The 19,678-nt window shown below is 47.6% G+C and overlaps 1 protein-coding gene across 1 annotated transcript in view; it reads left to right on the top strand.

Moving 5' to 3' along the window:
• Positions 1 to 19,678, top strand: part of LOC129393005 (inactive glutathione hydrolase 2-like) — a 66,353-nt gene that overhangs the window by 43,190 nt on the left and 3,485 nt on the right. The window contains exons 2-5 of the mRNA XM_055105823.2: positions 10,430 to 10,806; positions 13,275 to 13,448; positions 13,992 to 14,162; positions 17,587 to 17,673. Coding sequence (XP_054961798.2) covers positions 14,105 to 14,162; positions 17,587 to 17,673 — 145 coding nt within the window. The 5' untranslated portion in view covers positions 10,430 to 10,806; positions 13,275 to 13,448; positions 13,992 to 14,104. The remainder of the gene's footprint in view (positions 1 to 10,429; positions 10,807 to 13,274; positions 13,449 to 13,991; positions 14,163 to 17,586; positions 17,674 to 19,678) is intronic.

Genomic DNA, 19,678 nt, shown 5'->3' with positions numbered 1-19,678 from the left:
AGGAGAGGAGGAGCAGAATAGAAGGGCAGGAAGTGGGGTCTTTTGGGCTTTCCTGGTTCCAAGCATGGCATAGGGTGAAAGAGCCATGGACATCCTGAAAGTGATAAGGTCTTCCCTGGGGTTTCAGTGGTCATGGATAAGAGAAGCTGGGGATTGTACAAATTCAGGTGGGGAAAGGATAAGCAGTAGAAGGCATGGGCTTGTTGGTTATAGAAAAAAAAGTATAGATAACCTAAATATTCATTAATATTGGAATAAATAAAATGTAGTGTAATCCTATGATGGAATACTCTGCAGCTATATAAAGAAGAAAAATGGGAACTATATTTGATCTCAAAAACTTTGAGGAGGAAAACTGAGGAACATAACTCAATGAAAGGGATGATAATGTTTATGTAAAAAATGCTGAAAAATAATGTATATTTGTCAGTGGTTACATATATCTGGGTATAAAAGCAGTTTTTTTTTTTTTTTTTTTTAAGTCTGGAGAGCTCTATCCTTAAATCACAGTAGTACTAATCTCTGGAAAAATGAGGGGAAGCAGGGTTAGTGGTAGTAGTCAGAAGAGATAAAAGACTTAAAATACTGTAATTTTTAAAACATTTAAGTAAATATTCTAATCTAAGTAAATAGTAGCGTGTTTAAAATATTTTTGAGTTATGGTTTAGCAGTCCTCTAAGGAAGCAGCTTCAACATTTAGTAATGAGGGAATTAGGCAGCAGCTTAGAAGCAGCCACCCATCCCTGGGGCTCAGTAGGTAAATGTCTCAACCTAGGACAATCAGGCAGTCTAGTGACACAGCAGTGCAGACATCAGAGAGATCAGTCAGGTTGGGATGAAATGAATTACTGGGTTTGCAGTCCTTTTGGCTGGTTCTGTAGCTGGCGGTTACATCTTCTTAGAAGTAGTATCAATAATTTCACATTCATTAATCATCATCTTTAGAGCAGCTCTATTTTAGGTACCACTGGGGATTCAGATAAGAGAAAGAATGAAAGAGTGAATGAATGATATTTTTGTCCTTGGATTTAAAACCAGGCCAGGCCCTCATCTGGTCGCATTTGACTGTGAATTTGGTCTGTCTGCTTCCAGTCCTGCCCTCTGCTCTGTCCTCCACCTGCCACCAGAGTGATAATTCGAAAGTGTAAATCTGATCCGTCTTCTTCCTTACCCCTGTTAGGCTCTTTCTCAACTTCCCCTGTCCCAGAGGAGGTGTTTGACTTTATTAATGTGCCTTTCGGTGCCCTTTTCCGCCTGGCACTGATGTGCCCTCCAGTCATGTGACAAAACGACCTCCGCAAACTTCTTGCTAATCCTGGAATGCACTGCGGTGTTTTCATGCGGTATATATTTCCCTTGCGCTTTGGGACCCAATTCAGATGTCACTACTTTTTTGAAGGCTTTTTGAATGCTTTCACTTTCTGAAAGGGCTTAACCTTGCACTTTGCACCTCACTGCTATCGTATACCATTAAAATGATTAGTTATGTGTATTTATTTTAGGATCGTCAGCTTAGGACAACTTGTCAACTATGTCTTATTAATCTCTCCCTCACAGTTTCTGTCCTAGTGTCCATCATAATAGGTACTGAAAAAGATGTTGATTGAAGCCATAGCATATGTTCTTGTTACCTTTCTATGTAACAAATGTTTCCCAACCTCAGTGGCTTAGAACAACAATTTTGTTATGCTCACAGAATCTGTGGGTCGAGGATTTACAGGCACGGCAGGCATGGCTGGAAGTTCCAAGGCTGGGGCAGCTCACAGGGCAGGCTTGTTCACTCACATGGTGGCAGGTGGAGCTGGGTGGTGATTGGCTCATTCACTCACATGGTGGCAGGGGGACCTGGCTGGAGCCAGCTCTGGACTGGAGCACCTGCCCAGGGCCTCTCCATGTGCCTTGGGCCCCCTCACAGCATGGCCTCAGGACCGTTGGCTTTCTTATGTGGTGGTTCAGGGCACCCTGAGTGAAATGGAAGCTACATCACTTTTCATGACCTAGGATTGGAAGTCACACAGTGACTTCCTGCCCAGATCCACAGAGGAGGGAATTATTCTAAACTCCACCTCTTGATGGGAGTGTGTGGCATGGTCACATTGCAAAAGAGCGTGTGGGAAGGAGATATTGTTACTGCTGTGTCTGGAGAATACAACCTGCCACGGTGTGTGGGAGAAATTAGTTCCACAGCTAGAGTTAATATCACTACTATTGCTACTACTGCAACTAGTGGCTAAACATTTATTGAGCACTTATTGTGTGCCAGGAATTAAGTTTTAAATGTAGCAACTCATTAAATCCTTCCATAACACTGTGACGATTATACCACTTTACAGATGAGGAAACTGAGGTGCAGAGAGGTTAAGTAACCAGCCCAAGGTCTCACAGCTACTGCCCATGCTGTGGGAAGTCAGTGAAGGCGAAGACTTGGGAATTCACTCTGAACTTTAGGTTTGCTGCTGGATTGTGGCAGTGCATTTATCACATGGGAGTTGATGGCTGTTTCAAAAGCCATTTTTTTTTTTTTTTTTGAGACAAGATCTCGCTCTGTCACCCAGGCTGGAGTGCAGTGGCACAATCATTGTTCATGGCAGCCTCGGCCTCCCAGGCTCGAGGAATCCTCAAGGGACCTTTTTTTTTTTTTTTTTTAGATAGAGTCTTGCTCTGTTGCCCAGCCCACAGTGCAATGACATGATCTCGGCTCACTGCAACCTCCACCTGCTGGGTTCAAGCGATTCTCCTGCCTCAGCCTCCGGAGTAGCTGGGATTACAGGCGCACATCACCATGCTGGGCTAAATTTTTGTATTTTCAGTAGGGACAGGGTTTCACCGTATTGGCCAGGCTGGTCTCGAACTCCTGACCTCAGGTGATCCACCTGCCTCGCCCTCCCAAAGTGCTGGGATTATAGGCATGAGCCACTGTGCCTGGCCTCAAGGGACATTTTTGATGAAAGTATGGATCCAGATAAGGTCCTTGCACCTGTGGACTTGGGAAGCTGAACCTCAAGCTGTCCTAGTTTTATGGCTCCACTTGTGCCATCTGGACCTTGGTTAGACTGTCCCTTGATGGCAGTGACATTGACCGAGTGGGCTGGAGTGCAGTGGTGCGATCTCGGCTTGCTGCAACCTCCATCTCCCAGGTTCAAGCAATTCTCCTGCCTCAGCCTCCTGAGTAGCTGGGATTACAGGCGTGTGCCATCACACCTGGCTAATTTTTGTATTTTTAGTAGAGCTGGGGATTCACCATGTTGGCCAGGCTGTTCTCGAACCCCTAACCTCAAGTGATCCATCTGCCTTGGCCTCCCAAAGTGCTGGGATTACAGGCTTGTGCCATCACACCCGGCTAATTTTTGTATTTTTAGTAGAGCTGGGGATTCACCATGTTGGCCAGGCTGGTCTCGAACCCCTAACCTCAAGTGATCCATCTGCCTTGGCCTCCCAAAGGGCTGGGATTACAGGCATGAGCCACTGTGCCTGGCCAGTGCAAGTGTCTTTAGCCAGCTTCATTTACTCCCTAACTCCTTGCCTCAGGTTCTGCATCCGTAAAGTGAGGTCACTAGGAGTATTTACCTCAGAGGGCTGTTGCAAGGTTAAAGCTGGTTATACAAGCAGAGTACTTGGAACAGTGTCAGTTACCTGGCTGGGGCTCAGTAAGTGCTGGCTGTCCTTATTGGAAAGGTTCAAGTGTTGTGTTTTCCTGTCACCTGATCTGGAAAGAGGTCAAACAAAGGATCTTTTAGCCCATGCCACTTCCTGTCCTTCCTTGGCCGAAGGCTGACAGGTAAGAATCCCCAGAAGTTGTCACCGATGTGCCTGTGGAAGTGCCTTCCCGATTGCTTTCCCTCTGGAGCCTTTAAGTTCCATGAAGCACTTAGTTGGCCTGGACTCCGCCTATTCAGCATGCTGTGGCAGCTCAGTTCAGTTCCCATTTTTAACTTGGGACTGCATAGATTCCCCATCATTTCTTTTAGGACCAGGTGAGCAAGAAGATCCAGTCAGTGCTTTATTACTTCTCACTGATATTCACAGAGCACATTTAGTGTGAGCCATGGAATAAGAAAACTCTTAGTCACATTCTGTGTCATGAGAAGGTTACTTAACCTTGAAAACCATTTCCTTGTCTGGTAAATGCGGCTGTAATGAAATCGACCCCATTCACTGTTGTGAGGATTAAATGAGATGATGTATGCAGAGCAACTAGGACAGTGCCTGGGAAAGTGCTGCTCATGATCATTTATCTTTGGTTTAGAACAATATATACTTGCTTATTTAAAAAAGGAGATAATAGAGAAAAGGTATTGAGAAAAATAGGAGAGGAGAAAATCACTCATATTCTCACCATTCAGTGAATCAGCCCAGTATCATCAATGTTTTGTTTGGTTGTTTTTGTAGGTGTAGGATTTTTTTTTTTTTTTTTTAACGTAATTTTCCTGCATATGCAGTTTTGCATTTTTAACCCAAACTTAATGTTCTTTTTAATGTTCTTGTACTTACAAAGATTTATCCTGTTTTTAGATTGATATCTCACCTTGGCAGAAATGAGATAAAATTTTAAAATATTCATTTGGTGGCTTTCACAGTGTTATTTGATCTCTAGGGTCTCCGGTGAGTTTGCTACATGGTGCATTGTATTACTTTCATCTTATAGATGAAGAAAGATACTAGTGTGGCTGAGTCACATGCAGAATTTGGAGGAGCACGGTGCTGAATGGGCTTTGATGATTGTAGGGGCCACAACTGGAAAAGTAGATGTAAAACGGTGAGGTCGATCCCTCTGACACTTTCACATGCTCAGTCACGCATCTTGAACATATAAGTTGGATCCTGTGCCTAGAGAGGTAGGTTTCTGAGCCAAGGCATATTCCAAAAATTCATGAGAAGCTGGCTTTCCCAGGCACAGTGAGCCCTCCCGGCTCACTAACTCCTGAATCATACCTCCTGCCCCTAGCCAGGTTTATCTAGGACTTGAGCACAAAGAAAAAGTGGGAGCATCTTTGAACAAGAAATATCTTGAAAACTAGTTAAGTGGTATCATATATTTGTGGGATGGGTGATTTCAAAACCCAATCTAAAAGGACAGGACCTTGCTCATTGACAATTTATTGTCTAATGCAATGTTTCTTAATCTTTTTGGGTCTTGGATTCCTTTGAGAATCTTTTGAAGTTTATGGACTCTTTTCCCAGAAGAACACACTCATGTGTATGTAACACAATTTTGCATTCAATCTTAGGGACTGCAGGTGTCTACATTAGTTATATATTGGTGTAAAAAAAAAAAAGCCCCAAACTTAAGGCTTAAAGGAACAATAGATGTTTATTATCTCACAGTTTCTGTGGTTCAGAAAGTCAGTAACATCTTAACTGGATACTTCCGACTCGGAGTCTCCTAGGAGGTTGCAATCAAGATGTTGTTGGGGGGAAAGGGGCAGGTTCAGTGGCTCATGCCTGTAATCTCTACACTCTGGGAAGCAAAGCCAGGAGGATTACTTGAGCCCAGGAATTTGAGACCAGCCTGGGCAACACAGTGAGACCCTATGTATTAGTCAGTTCTCACATTGCTATAAATACATGAGACTGGAGAATTTATAAAGAAAAGAGGTTTAATTGTCTCGCAGTTCCACAGGCTGTTCAGGGAGCATAATGCTGGCATCTGCTCGGCTTCTGCGGCAACCACAGGAAACTTTCAATCATGGTGGAAGGTGAAGGGGAAGCAGGCACGCCTTACATGGCCAAAGCAGGAGCAAGAGAGAGAGGGGGGAGGTGCCACACACTTTTAAACAATTAGATACTGTGAGAACTCTAACGAGCACAGCACCAAAAGGGTGATGCTAAATCATTCATGAAAGATCCATTCCTGTGATCCAGTCACCTCCCACCAGGCCCCACCTCTAACATTGGGGATTATAATTGAACGTGAGATTTAGGTGGGTACACAGACCCCAACCATATCATCCCGTCTCTATAAGAAATAAAAAAGTTAGCCAGGCCTGGTGGTGTGTGCTGGTGGTCCCAGATACTCAGGAGGCTGATGTGGGAGGATCACTTGAGCCTCGGAGGTCAAGGCTGCAGTGAGCTATGATTGCACCACTGCACTCCAGCCTGGGTGACAGAGTGAGACCCTGTCTCAACAACAACAAAAAGATGCCTGGGGTTGACATTATCTGAAGGCTTGACTGAGTTGACTGAGGCTGGAGAATCTACTTCCAGTCACATGCTAGCAAGTTAGTGCTAGCTGTTGGCAGGAGGCCTCATGCGGTCCTCCCCATATGGCTGCTTTGATGTCCTCATAACATCGTGCTTGTCTTTTTATGACCTAGCCCTGGAAGTCACATTCCACCGTTTGTGCATTTCCTATTGGTCACATAGGTCAGTCCTATTTAGTGCATAGGGCAAGGTCTGAGAGGGGAGTAGTGCTGACTGCCCATGCCCTCTCCTGGTGCACGCCGCTTCCAGCACCCAGAAGCTCTCCTAACTCCGTTATTTAGGGTTTTCATATGAGATTTCATTACGTGGGTATGACTGATCAAATCACTGACCAATGCTGATTGGATCAATCTGCGGCCCCCCTCTTGTCCTTGGAGGTCTAAGGGCGGGGCTGAAAACTCCACAACTCTAAGCGTGGCCAGCTCCTTCCTTGAAACTGCCTCCGTGCTCACCTTCAGTCACCTCATTAGCATAAACTCTGGGATGGCCAAAAGGGGCTTCTTATAAATAACAAAAGGTACTCCCATTGCTTAGGAAGTTCCAAGGGGTTTAGGAGCTCAGTGCCAGGAACTGGGGACAAAGACCAAATATGTATATATATATAAATACTACAGTAGTGAATTTTATATAGCAAACATGCATTATTTTTCTTTTTGGCTAAAATTTTTTTCTAGTTATAAAACTGGTACATACTCGTTGCAGAGGACTGGGGGAAGGAGTAAAATATTAAGAAAAAATAAAAATCACTTGCCATCCTGTCACCTAGTATTTTCTTTCTAGTTCTTTTCATGCAGTTATATATAACATTTTGATCTTTCTTTTTATGTTACAGAAGTCATATTTGCTTATTGCAGAGTAATCCAAAGAGTACAGAATGTCTAAAGTTAAAAAAGTTATTTTAAAAAAATGATCCTTGCCTGGGAGGAACTTTCTATTGTAGGCTGAGAGGGGAAGATAGAGGGGCTGTGGGTCAGAGGGTGCCCTGGTCAGGGTTGGGCGCCTGTGTCTCTTTGGAGGCAGCAGAGCTCTGCACAGCGGGGTATTACCATTATAGGGAAATGGAGGGGGTGGGATGTGTGGAAGGGGAATTAAACTGCCAAGAAGAAAACAATTATTTTTATGTTGAGAAGCATTATTTTCAGGGGTCAGAAGCCCTTTGTGGGGCAGAGGGAAATTAAGGAGGTACTTAATAAACAGGTGCAGCTGAATGTGTGTGGTTAAAGTGCAATCCAGTAGTTATTTATTTGTCTGGATTGTTTATAACCTGCTTCCAGCCTAGACAAGTTGATTTGACCCTGCTGTCCTGGCTCATCCAGGCCACTTAACACTGTTTACCTTTGGGTGGGGAGGACGTGCATGATCTGCTGGCCGAGTGCCTTTGTAAGGTCTGTAAATCGGATGCATTCTGGTTAAACTCATTATTGCATCACAAAAGCCAGTATCTGATGGGTCTCAGCTGTTTTCTTTTGCACTGGGGAAGACTGGAGGAGAATGAAACTTCCTTGAACCAGTGATTGGGTCTCTACCAAAGAGAGAAACTTAAAGCCAGTGAGAGCCTTAAGATATTTCATTTGAGCACTTGGCTGGCACCATGTAGGTAGAGACACTTTAAAGTAACAGTGCTTTGCTACACCTGATTTGAATCATCTGTGGAGCTTCAAAAAAAACCCTAATTAATCCTAAGACCAGTTATGTCAGGTGGGGTCCAGGCACTGTTATTTTTTTTAAAGCTCCCCAGGTGATTCCAGTGTAGGTCCAGGATTGAGAAGCAGTCCTTGAAGATGCTGGTGTACCCTGACCTGCCTCCAGCCTTCTTTGCAGGAGATGGATGGGGGTTGGTTGTAGTTGCTCTGTCATAGAACACTGCAATTCTAAGGATGCCTAATGTTATGAATGTAGGTAAATTGTTTGCAAACTGTTCTGTGTTTCAGGAATACTGCAATCATTTGATTCAAATGTCACCATATGTGTGTGTGTATACAGTCATGGGTCACTTAATGATGGGGCCATGTTTTAAGAAATGCATCATTAGGCAATTTCATTCTTGTGTGAACATCATAGGGTGTATTTCAACAAACCTAGATGGGATATATATTTTCATTTATATATTTTATTATGGAAAATCAAATGTCCCAGCACTGTTACTAAATATCAGTCATTTCCCCTACTTGATCTGCCATGCCAACATTAAGTGCCATATATTAGATCTCTATATATGCTCCATTATAATCTTACAGGATCACTGTTGCACATGTGTTTCCTCATTGACTGAAATGTTATTCAGTGCATGACTGTACATATATTAAAAATGTTATGCACCATATTTTAACATACTGATATTACTAATGAGTTGTCCTCATGGTGACTTTAAATATCATAATTAATGCCATCAACCAGAATATATCAAATAAATTCAGATACCACTTGTTCTGTTTATTTCCTTCCCCTGCCAATTTTTTATTTTTCCTGGTTCTGCTGAAGCCAAGATGGGGTGCTGTGTAAGATTTTGTTTGTGAGGAAAGGTTCTGCATGAATTAAAGTTTTGCAAGCCATGGGCATTTCATTGTATGGGCCGTTTCGAGGTCTGTCATCTTGCAGATTAGATTAGCTTACACTGAGTCACAGTCACCTGCTGGGCTGGGCAGAGAGCTGCACTCCACTAGTATTTGAGCTGTCCCGGCTGTTCACCAGCTGGATCCACTTCAGATAGGCATAGCCAGGGCAGCCGCCATTCCCATTTGTGGGGGAAAAGGGAAGCTATCACAAGAATGGGCTGCAGCTGTGGGATGAGGTGGGCAGCCCAGTGATGGTGTCATTGTCAAGGGGCCATTGAAATGTCCTTAAGCAGTCATTGGCCAAATCCTGTCCTCTATGGATCCAGAGCCACAGAATGTTCCAGCAGAAATATGTCTTAGCCAGCAGCTCTTTATTGAGGACTGATTGTGGGCTAGGCTCTGTGCTAGGGTCTTTACAGATGTTACTAAATCTTCTCAATAACCCTATGAGACAGGCATTATTATCCCCATCTTACCGATGAGAAAACTGAGGCTTAGAGAGGTTAAGCAGCTTATCCAAGATCACAGTTAATAAGTGACAAAGCCAGCATCGGAACCCATGCTAGTCCTCTCTAAAGCCTTCTTAGAAATCATGTGATGGATGAGAAGATCAAGGTCTGGAGAAGAAAAGCAAGTTGTCTGAGATGACACAACCAGCTCTAATTGGTGGCAAAGCTGCGCCTATAACTCACCTGCGCTTTTCACAACCTGCAGTACGTGACCACTGCCGAAATGAAGAGGCAGGGGTGTGCCCCCTCCCACCTTCTGAGTGGCTCAGGCACAATCAATGTTGAGTTGGCACGAAATGAGAAATTAAACTCACCATGCCACTTTAAGAAGAACATGGAGAAGGCAGGCAGAAGTGACCTTGGAGAACAGTATCTGAGCCAGAAGGCAGGAGGTCAGCGGGGGAGTCTTGAGTGGGAAACTCAAGGGTAGCCTGACTGTCCTTGTCACAGGTTTAGCTGGGCACTGTTAGTTCCCCCCTTTGTCAGTTTGTGGGAATCTGGGCATCAGGGATCTGTTTCAGCCCTTCACATTTGTATTTGGGTGTGCTCAGCTTAAAACGATAGCAGCCTGTAGGAGCTCAGCTCTGCCTCCATTTATGGAGGGGAGAGAAACTAAGGAATGCTCCTTGGGGTGGTGTTGGGGAGCAGCTACATGGGAAAATGAAGGGTGCAGCACCAGTAAAAAGGTGCTCCCAGGACTCCCTCCCACCAGCACTCGGACCAAGGAAGAAGCATTTAATTTCAGCCAGATTCCTAGATGGTTGCTTTTATTTGTTTTCAACTGAATTTGTGCCAAGGATTCAACTTTTCCTGCTTATTTTATTAAAAACTTTATACACAGCATTAATAAATAGATATAAAACTGCCATATACACGACAAACAGAGGGGCTAAATGAAATTCCCAAGGGTCAGCTGTTGAATAAGTAACAAAAGCACATCTTGGCATGATCAAATTCCCATATATGCAAATTAGGGACAGTGCTTTACCACAGAGTGTTTTAATTAATATTTATAAATCACAGAGTGCCTTTGAAAGGGCCAGTAAGCTGTTTATATTATTATCATGTCACACAAATAACAAACCCTTTGGAGATTGCTGCCTACTTTGCATTTTGGTCTGAGAAGTAAGTGAGCATATTGCGTGTGTTTCTCTCCCTCGTAAGTGTGGTGTCAGCACAGCAGCAGGTCACCGTTCAGGAAGGACCCTTGTACCGCACGGAGGGCTCCCACATCACTATCTGGTGCAATGTGAGTGGCTACCAGGGACCTTCTGAGCAGAATTTCCAGTGGTCCATTTACCTGCCTTCGTCGCCAGAGCGAGAGGTGCAGATCGTCAGCACCATGGACTCTTCCTTCCCCTATGCCATCTACACCCAGCGCGTCCGCGGAGGGAAGATCTTCATAGAAAGAGTCCAGGGGAACCCAACCCTATTGCACATCACAGATCTTCGGGCCCGGGATGCCGGGGAATATGAATGCCACACACCCAGCACCGAGAAGCAATACTTTGGGAGTTACAGTGCAAAGACGAACCTAGTGGGTAAGGAGAAACTGTCTTCACGTTGCCAGCGTCTGGCCTGACTCAGTTCTTTAGTAGTGTAATTTTGCTTTATGCCATGCATTTGACTTTAAAAAAAATCCCAAAACTCCCAGCATATTTTAGGGGTCAACAGATAGCACGAGGAAACTAAATTTCTGTGTTCACTTCTAAATAATAGGTGGTTGAGGGTGAAACTTTAAAAAGATCTAATGCAGATGTTAAGAATGTCATAAGTTAACTAACCCTGTAACTGGTGAAAAGGGATATGAAAATATAAGGCAAGGACGTTTGTGGTTGATGATCTGAATGACAAGGAAGATGAGACATATGACATCAGTTGGGAGAGAGGAGAAACCTCTCGGAAGGATAGGCCTCTGGGTAGCTCTGAGACCCACGGGGCACTGCTGAAGCAGGAAGCACATGTGGCTGCGGGTCCTTGCTCAGACCTTGTACATTGAAGGTCCTTTGGCTCCATGCGTAAGGAACTATGAACCGGCTGTCTCCCTTGTTGCTCCTTAATGCTGAAGGAAACGTGAGGAAGAGGGATGCAGGAGCTTCCAGTGTGGGCAGCACTGGTCACAGTGTTTGCCAGTGTCAAAGGGTTAACCATATCAAGGCTGTTCTGTTTTTCTGCCTATCTTAATGTCCAGTTTTTATTATCACAACTAAGCAGTGGGTGTTGCTAGTTCTTTTATTAATACACATATTATCATTTGTTTATTTTTCCTTTCTCTAACTAGTCTGTGTTCCAGCAGGAGACCTTTTTTTTCTTTTGTGTGTGTGTGTGTGACGGAGTTTCACTCTTGTTGCCCAGGCTGGAGTGCAGTGGTGCAATCTTGCCTCACTGCAACCTCCACCTCCCGGGTTCAAGCAATTCTCCTGCCTCAGCTCCTGAGTAGCTGGGATTACAGGCACCTGCCACCATGCCTGGCTAATTTTTTGTATTTTTAGTGGAGATGGGGGTTTCACCATGTTGGCCAGACTGGTCTCGAACTCTTCACCTCAGGTGATCCACCTGCCTCTGCCTCCCAAAGTGCTGGGATTATAGGCGTGAGCCACTGCACCCGGCCATGTGATGGGAATGTTCTGTGTCCATAATAGATGCTGCATATTGCTGGCCCAGCTCCTGAGGCTCTTTGGACCTCCAGGAATCGGTGTCTCTATCAGGAACCCTTAACCCTGACCTGGACTCCCGGCTGGGACCCAGGGTGTTGGAGTGGCAAGAGTGCTGTCAGGCCTGGTGAAGGGTGTGAGCTGTCCAACGGGGCAGGGAGGAGGCAGGGCCTGTTCTGCAGTTGGACAGACAGAGCCCTCTAGCTGCTTTCTGGAAGACTGAAGGGCAGGCGATGTTGGAGGGAGGGAGTGCAGGCAGGGGCTGTGAGGGAGTTCAGGTCAGAAACAGGTGGCACCTGGATTCAGGCTGTGGTGGTCACGGTGGGGATGAGGGGCTGCTTTGGATTGTGCTGGGGATGTGGGGTGGTGCGCTGCTGCATGACTACTGCCAGGTCTCTCTGCTCTTGGTGTCTGCATCCAGGGCTGGGAGGGGGTCAAATGTATCACACTATCGGCCCCAGGCCCACCAAGCCTGGGGAGGTGCCACCCTTCCACGATGGCATTTGGATGTTCCCTGTGTGTGGGGAGGGCACAGGGACTCCATTCGTAGACCACCTCTGGGACAGTGTGTCTGCCTCTGAGGTCAGACGCTCTGCACTGGGACAGGGTGGAGTGGAGGGAAACCCAGCTTGGGGCTCATTGGAGGGGCTTGCTGGCAGACACCGCCCTTTGTGGGAAACTGACTGTGGGAGAGGGGAACCCCAACCTCTGTCACCACATCCCTCTTCCCTGTTGTCACACCTGTCACCTGCTGCCATAGCCATGAGGCTTCCCAAGGGTCACTGCTGCCACTCACTGCACAGCCTGGAAGGGAGTCCACAGGGGACATACAGTGAGCAAGAGACCTGTGCCACTCAGGCCTCCTGGGGGTGTCCCCGGTGCAGCCATGATGATAATCACAGCTACCATTCACCAAGCCCTGCCCACAGTCTAACCTACTCTATTCACAACACTCCCAGCAGCAAGGCAAGTGAGGTGCTGCCGTCATCCAGGCTGGACAGTTCAGTGATTTGCCTGAGGCCCCACAGCAGGTGAGTGGCAAGTCCAGCGTCAGAGCAGGGCAGGCTGGCGGTGCCCCCTGAGCCCCCTTTGCCATGCTTACCGCATGGACATCCTGGGCTTGTGCAGGAATGCCCTGTCCCCTACCTGCCCTGCTCCGTGCAAAACCCTCTTTGAGCTGTGCCTGGGAGACATGCTGAGAGAATTCATGGAAACAAATGTGTTACTGACAGCCTCTTTGCCTCCAGAGTTCAACTGGAGACAGAGAAACCAGCTAGAGGCAGAGGGAGGTAACACGGAGTACCCCAGAAAGGTCTGAGCTGTGCGTGCTTCAGGTAACCTCCTTTGACCTTCAGGAGAACGAGAAGGCTGCCTGATCAGAGAGTCTCTGAAGAAGATTCTGTGGCTACAGGCTTCAGCAGAGTGTGAGGGAGACCCCGGTTATTTCCTCAGCTGTTTCCACCAAATCCTCCTGTCTTTCGTGGCCAACACCCCAGGCAAGGCTTGGGGCCCCTGTCTGCTGCTGGACGGTAAGTCCTGGCCCCGTGGCAGTGAATCTGTGGGGCGCTCTGATTGTGGGCACTATGGAAGCTAAACCCCATGCTCCAGGTGGGGTGGAGGGTCTTCAGAGGACTCCTGGACAGTGCCAGGCTCTAGGCTGAGGTGGGGGACACAGGAGAAACCAGGCCAGGCCCATCCCTACTGGATCTTCTCCCTAAGCAGTGGAGGCTCAGCCACTGTGAGGAGGTAGGCCAGGCCCTGCAGAAAGAGGGGTGTGGAAATCTGGGGGCTCCCAGGAAGGGCCGCTGCTGGAGATGGGGTTCTTACCAGGATGGGCTCTGAAGATAAGCAGGGAGGATTTGGGAGGGCAGAGATGAGGCCCAGAGCTTCTGGCAGAGGGCATGGCCTGCGCAAAGGTCTGGGGGCCGGACAGCCTGCACGTATTCTGGGAAGCGGGAAGGAGACACAGGCCTTGTGTTTCTGAGGCCTGACTTTAGACTGTGCCCTGTTGGGGAGGGGCCAGGGAATGTCTGAGGCTGGGCCTGACCCTGCTCCTTACCCCGTGGGTGCAGCAGAGCCATGAAGAAGAAGTTAGTGGTGCTGGGCCTGCTGGCCATGGTCCTCGTGCTGGTCATTGTCGGCCTCTGTCTCTGGCTGCCCTCAGCCTCCAAGGAACCTGACAACCATGTGTACACCAGGGCTGCCGTGGGCGCGGATGCCAAGCAGTGCTCAGAGATTGGGAGGTGAGCGGGGCAGGGCATGGGACATGGGCCCTGAAAACTGGGCAAGTGGACCTGAGCAATACCTTCACCCCTCTGAGACTCAGTTTCCCCACATGTAAGCTTTGCTTGGACTCTCTCAGTAGCCTTTGGGAAGGGGACGGTGACTCCGAGAGCAGGGTGTGGGTCTCCTAGAGCCAAACAGGGCCCCTTTTCTCAGTTCTAAGAGTCTCTGTCTCTTTGGATAAACTCCACTGTTTTGTTGTTTGGTTGTTATTTTTACTTATTTCTTCCTATCTATCTATCTATCTATCTATCTATCTATCTATCTATCTATTATCTATCTATCTATCTATCTATCTATCTATCTATCTATCTATCTATCTATCTATATCTATTTAGAGATGGAGTTTTGCTCTGTTGCCAGGCTGGAGTGCAGTGGTGCAATCTCAGTTAACTGCAACCTCCGCCTCCCAAGTTCAAGTGATTCTCATGCCTAAGCCTCCCAAGTAGCTGGGATTACAGGAGTGTGCCACCACGCCCAACAAATTTGTGTGTGTGTATATGTGTGTGTGTGTGTGTGTGTTTTCTGAGACAGAGTATCACTCTGTTACCCAGGCTGGAGGGCAGTGGTGCAATCTTGGCTTACTGCAGCCTCCACCTCCCAGGTTCAAGTGATTCTCCTGCCTCAGCCTCCACAGTAGCTGAGACTACAGGCATGTGCCACCATGCCCAGCTAATTTTTGTATTTTTAGTAGAGACAGGGTTTTGCTATGTTGGCCAGGCTGGTCTTGAACTCCTGACCTTGTGATCCTCCCACCTCTGCTTCTCAAAGTGCTGGGATTACAGGTGTGAGCCACTGCGCCTGGCCTAATTATGGTGTTTTTAGTAGAGATGGGGTTTCACCATGTTGGTCAGGCTGGTCTCGAACTCCTGACCTCAGGTAATCCACCCACCTGGGCCTCCCGAAGTGTTGGGATTACAGGTGTGAGCCACCACGCCCGGCTTATTCTTTTCTTTTCTTTTTTTTTTTTTTTTTTTTTTTGGTTAGGAGACAATTTCTTTCTTTATTTTATTTTATTTTATTATTATTATACTTTAAGTTTTAGGGTACATGTGCACAATGTGCAGGTTTGTTACATATGTACACATGTGCCATGTTGGTGTGCTGCACCCACCAACTCATCATTTAGCATTATGTATATCTCCCAATGCCATCCCTCCCCCATCCCCCCAAGGAACGCTGTTGCCCAAACAGGGACATGAAGGGCTTATTCTTTTTTTAAGGTGGAGTCTTACTCTGTCACCCAGGCTGGAGTATAGGGGAGCGATCATAGCCCACTGCAGCCTCAAACTCTTGGGTTTAAGTGATCCTCCCGCCTCAGCTTCCTAAAGTGCTGGGATTACAGGTGTGAGCCATGGTGCCTGGCTTCTACTGTTTTATTCTATTTTAGACTCTTATCTCATGTTATATATAAAGATCAGTTCCCTCTTAAAGACTTAAACAGAAAAAATATTATGTTTTTCATATTTTGGGACAGGGTCTTGTTCTGTCACCCAGGCTGGAGTGCAGTGGCATGATCATAGCTCACTGCAGCCTTGAACTCTTGGGCTTAAGCGATCCTCTCACCTCAGCCCCCTGAGTAGCTAGGACTACAGGCGTGCATCACACCTGACTAATTAAAAAAGACTGTTTTCTAGAGATGGTCTCACTCTATTGCCCAGGCTGGTCTTGAACTCCTGGCCTCAAGTGATCCTCCACCTTGGCCTCCCGGAGTGCTGAGATTACAGGTGTAAGCCACCATCTCTAGCAGGGAAAAAAAAATGTTATTAATAAAGTATAGCAATTTCCCTTTTTGTCCCAATTATAAAAGTCATGTACATTTGTTTGCCTGATAAAGAGGAAACTGTCTGGGCAAGGTGGTCCACACCAGTAATCCCAGCACTTTGGGGGGTTGAGGCGGGCAGACCACCCGAGGTCAGGAGTTCGAGACCAGCCTGGCCAACATGGTGCACTCTGTCCCTACTAAAAATATAAAAAGTTAGCCGGGCATGGTGGTGTGCGCCTGTAATCCCAGCTACTCAGGAGGCTGAGGCAGGAGAATCGCTTGAACCCAGGAGGCAGAGGTTGCAGTGAGCTAAGATCATGCCACTGCACTCCAGCCTGGGCAACTGAGTGAAACTCTGTCTCAGAAAAAAAAAAAGAAAAGAAAAAGAAGAAACTGTAATCCCAGCACTTTGGGAGGTTGAGGAGATAAGATTGCTTTAGACCATGAGTTTGAGACCAGCCTGGGCAACATAGAAAGACCCTATCTCTACAAAAAAGACAAAAAATTGCCCGGTGTGGTGGTTCTTACCTGTAGTCCCAGCTACTCAGCAGACTGAAGTGGGAGGATTGCTTGAGCCCAGGAGGTCAAAGCTGCATTGAGCCAAGACTGTGCCACTGCACTTCATCCTGGGTGACAAAGTGAGACCCTGTCTCATAAAACAAAGGCTGAGCACAGTGGCTCATGCCTGTAATACTAGCACTTTGGGAGGCCAAGGTGGGTGGATCACTTGAGCACAGGAGTTCTTGACCAGCCTGGGCAACATGATGAAACCCCATCTCTACAAAACACACAAACAAACGAAATTGGCTGGGCATGGTGGCATGTGCCCATAGTCCCAGCTACTTGGGAGGCTGAGATGGGAGGGTCAATTGAGCCCAGGAGACTGAGGCTGCAGTGATCCGAGATCACACCACTGCACTCCAGCCTGAGCAACAAAGAGAGACTTTGTCTCCAAAAAAAAAAAAAAGAGGCCAAGGCAGGCGGATCATGAAGTCAAGAGATAGAGACCATCCTGGCCAACATGGTGAAACCCCGTCTCTACTAAAAATACAAAAATTAGCCGGGCGTGGTGGTGTGCGCCTGTAGTCCCAGCTACTCAGGAGGCTGAGGCAGGAGAATGGCTTGAACCCGGGAGGCAGAGGTTGCAGTGAGCTGAGATCGTGCCACTGCACTCCAGCCTGGCAATAGAGCAAGACTCCATCTCAAAAAAAAGAGAAAGAAACTAAAAACAAAAACCCCAAAACTCGAATGGACTTCTCTTCCATCCTCCTTTGGGCAGGTGGGCAGCAGGGTGTGTATGCGGGGCCAGGGTGGAAGCCTGCAGGTTCTCATGCCTTTATGTGCCACATGGCAGGGACGCACTGCGGGACGGTGGCTCTGCGGTGGATGCAGCCATTGCAGCCCTGTTGTGTGTGGGGCTCATGAATGCCCACAGCATGGGCATCGGGGGTGGCCTCTTCCTCACCATCTACAACAGCACCACTCATGAGTGCCTCGGAAGAGGAGAGGGAGAGGGGCAGGGGGTGTGGGTTGGGCCGAGGCACAGCTGGGTGGCCCCCAGGCTCACGTGGCATAAAGGGTTTGGGTGGGTGGGCCTGCCTACCTGCTTCTCCTTCTAGGAAAAGCTGAGGTCATCAACGCCCGCGAGGTGGCCCCCAGGCTGGCCTTTGCCAGCATGTTCAACAGCTCGGAGCAGTCCCAGAAGGGTAAGCCATGCTGCAGACTTGGGGCATGGGTGCAGAGCTGGCTGAGCCACCGGGAAGGGGCCTTGCCCACAGGAGCCTGCTCCCGTCAGGGTTCAGGGGCAGTTCTAGCACCCCCCATCCCTTCCTTGCCCCATAGCACCCTCCCACAATGAGTGGTCAGGACCATCATCACCACGGTAAAGGGCCGGGAGCTTCTGTTATTTCTGCTAAGGCCTCCGGGGCCACTCTGTGCAGCACATGGAAAGAATAATTATTATGCTAGCAGACCTCATGGACCAGGGCTCACTGGGGCCCACGCTCTGCTCTGTGCTTTTCACCCACGAGCCTCTCACAACCCTCCCTGCTCCTTTGGGCTAGGGGATGCTGTGTGGATTCCCATTTTACAGGGTGGGGATGCTGAGGCTCAGACAGGTCATGCAAATCAGTTGAGGTCACACAGCTGGGAGGTGGTGAAGCTAAAATTGAACCCAGGCTGTCTATATCCTGCTTTTTCAACAGGCATCCCATTCACTCATTTGTTCATTTGTGGGGATGGTGCTCTAGAATGTGAGGTGGAGTCCCTCTTTTCTAATCTGGTCTTAAGTGGAGAGGAGGCCCCCAAATTCCCCAGGTACCTGAAGGGAAGCCACTGTCCATCCAGGAAGCCACTGTCTGTCCCCAAAGGAGGCACAATAGATTGTGAGATAAAAGTTGGAGGATGGGAGGGTCTCAACAACTCACGCCTCTAATCCAAGCACTTTAGGAGGCCAAGTCAGGAGGAGCGCATGAGCCCAGGAGACCTGCCTGGACAACATAGCAAGACTCCATCTCTACAAAAAATGGAAAAAAAAATTAGCTAGGTATGGCGGTGTGTGCTTATGGTCCCAGCTACTCGGGAGGCTAAGGTGGGAGGATCACTTGAGCCCAGGAGGTTGAGGCTGCAGTCAGCCATGATTATACCACTACACTCTAGCTTGGGCAACAAAGTGAGATGCTGTCAAAAAAAAAAAAAAAAAAAAAGTCTGGGCCTTTTTTTCACAGGCTCACGCCTGTAATCCCAGCACTTTGGGAGGCTGAGGCAGATGGATCACCTAGGTCAGGAGTTCAAGACCAGCCTGGCCAACATAGTGAAACCCTTTCTCTACTAAAAGTATAATAATTAGTCGGGCGTGGTGGCACAGGCCTGTAATATCCCAGCTACTCAGGAGGCTGAGGCAGGAGAATCGCTTGAACCCACGAGGTGGAGATTGCAGTGAGCCGAGATCATGCCACTGCACTCCAGCCTGGGCAACAAGAACGAAGCTCCGTCTCAAAAAAAAAAAAAAAAAAAAAGTTGGAGGATGGAGGGGCAGGACACACTTACCACAGCAGGTCTTAGACTTCAGGTGGGGGTCCTGGGTGGTGCCCTTTGGAGTCTTCTGCAACATACTCAATCTTTGATTTTTTTTTCTTTTTTTTTTTTTTGAGACGGAGTCTTACTCTGTCGCCCAGGTTGGAGTGCAGTGGTGCGATCTCGGCTCACTGCAAGCTCTGCCTCCTGAGTTCACGCCATTCTCCTGCCTCAGCCTCCTGAGTAGCTGGGACTACAGGCGCCTGCCACCACACCCGGCTAATTTTTTGTATTTTTTAGTAGAGACGGGTTTTCACTATGTTGCCCAGGCTGGTCCCTCGATCTCCTGACCTCGTGATCCCCCTGCCTCAGCCTCCCAAAGTGCTGGAATTACAGGCGTGAGCCACTGTGCCCGACCAATCTTTCATTTGTTTTTAATACTCATTGAGAAACTCAGCATCTGTAGATGTGAAGTTGCTCAGGGTAAGACAATGCGGGAATCACAGGCTTGGCACCTTGTGGACGCTTAGAATCATTTATTTAACTAGAATGTATTGAGCATTGTCTTAAAGAATCAGCTGTTGTTCCTGAAGCTGGGGTGAAAAACAAAGACGGCAGATGAAATCTGTGACACTCCAGGTGGGAAAAGAAACTAGGCAGGTGCGGGTGTGTTACAGGCTGTAGAAAAACAGACCT

This window comes from Pan paniscus, chromosome 23 (assembly GCF_029289425.2).
Source record: "Pan paniscus chromosome 23, NHGRI_mPanPan1-v2.0_pri, whole genome shotgun sequence".
NCBI lineage: Eukaryota > Metazoa > Chordata > Mammalia > Primates > Hominidae > Pan > Pan paniscus.
The sequence above is the reverse complement of the archived record's forward strand: the minus strand, read 5'-3'. Positions and strand labels throughout refer to the sequence as shown.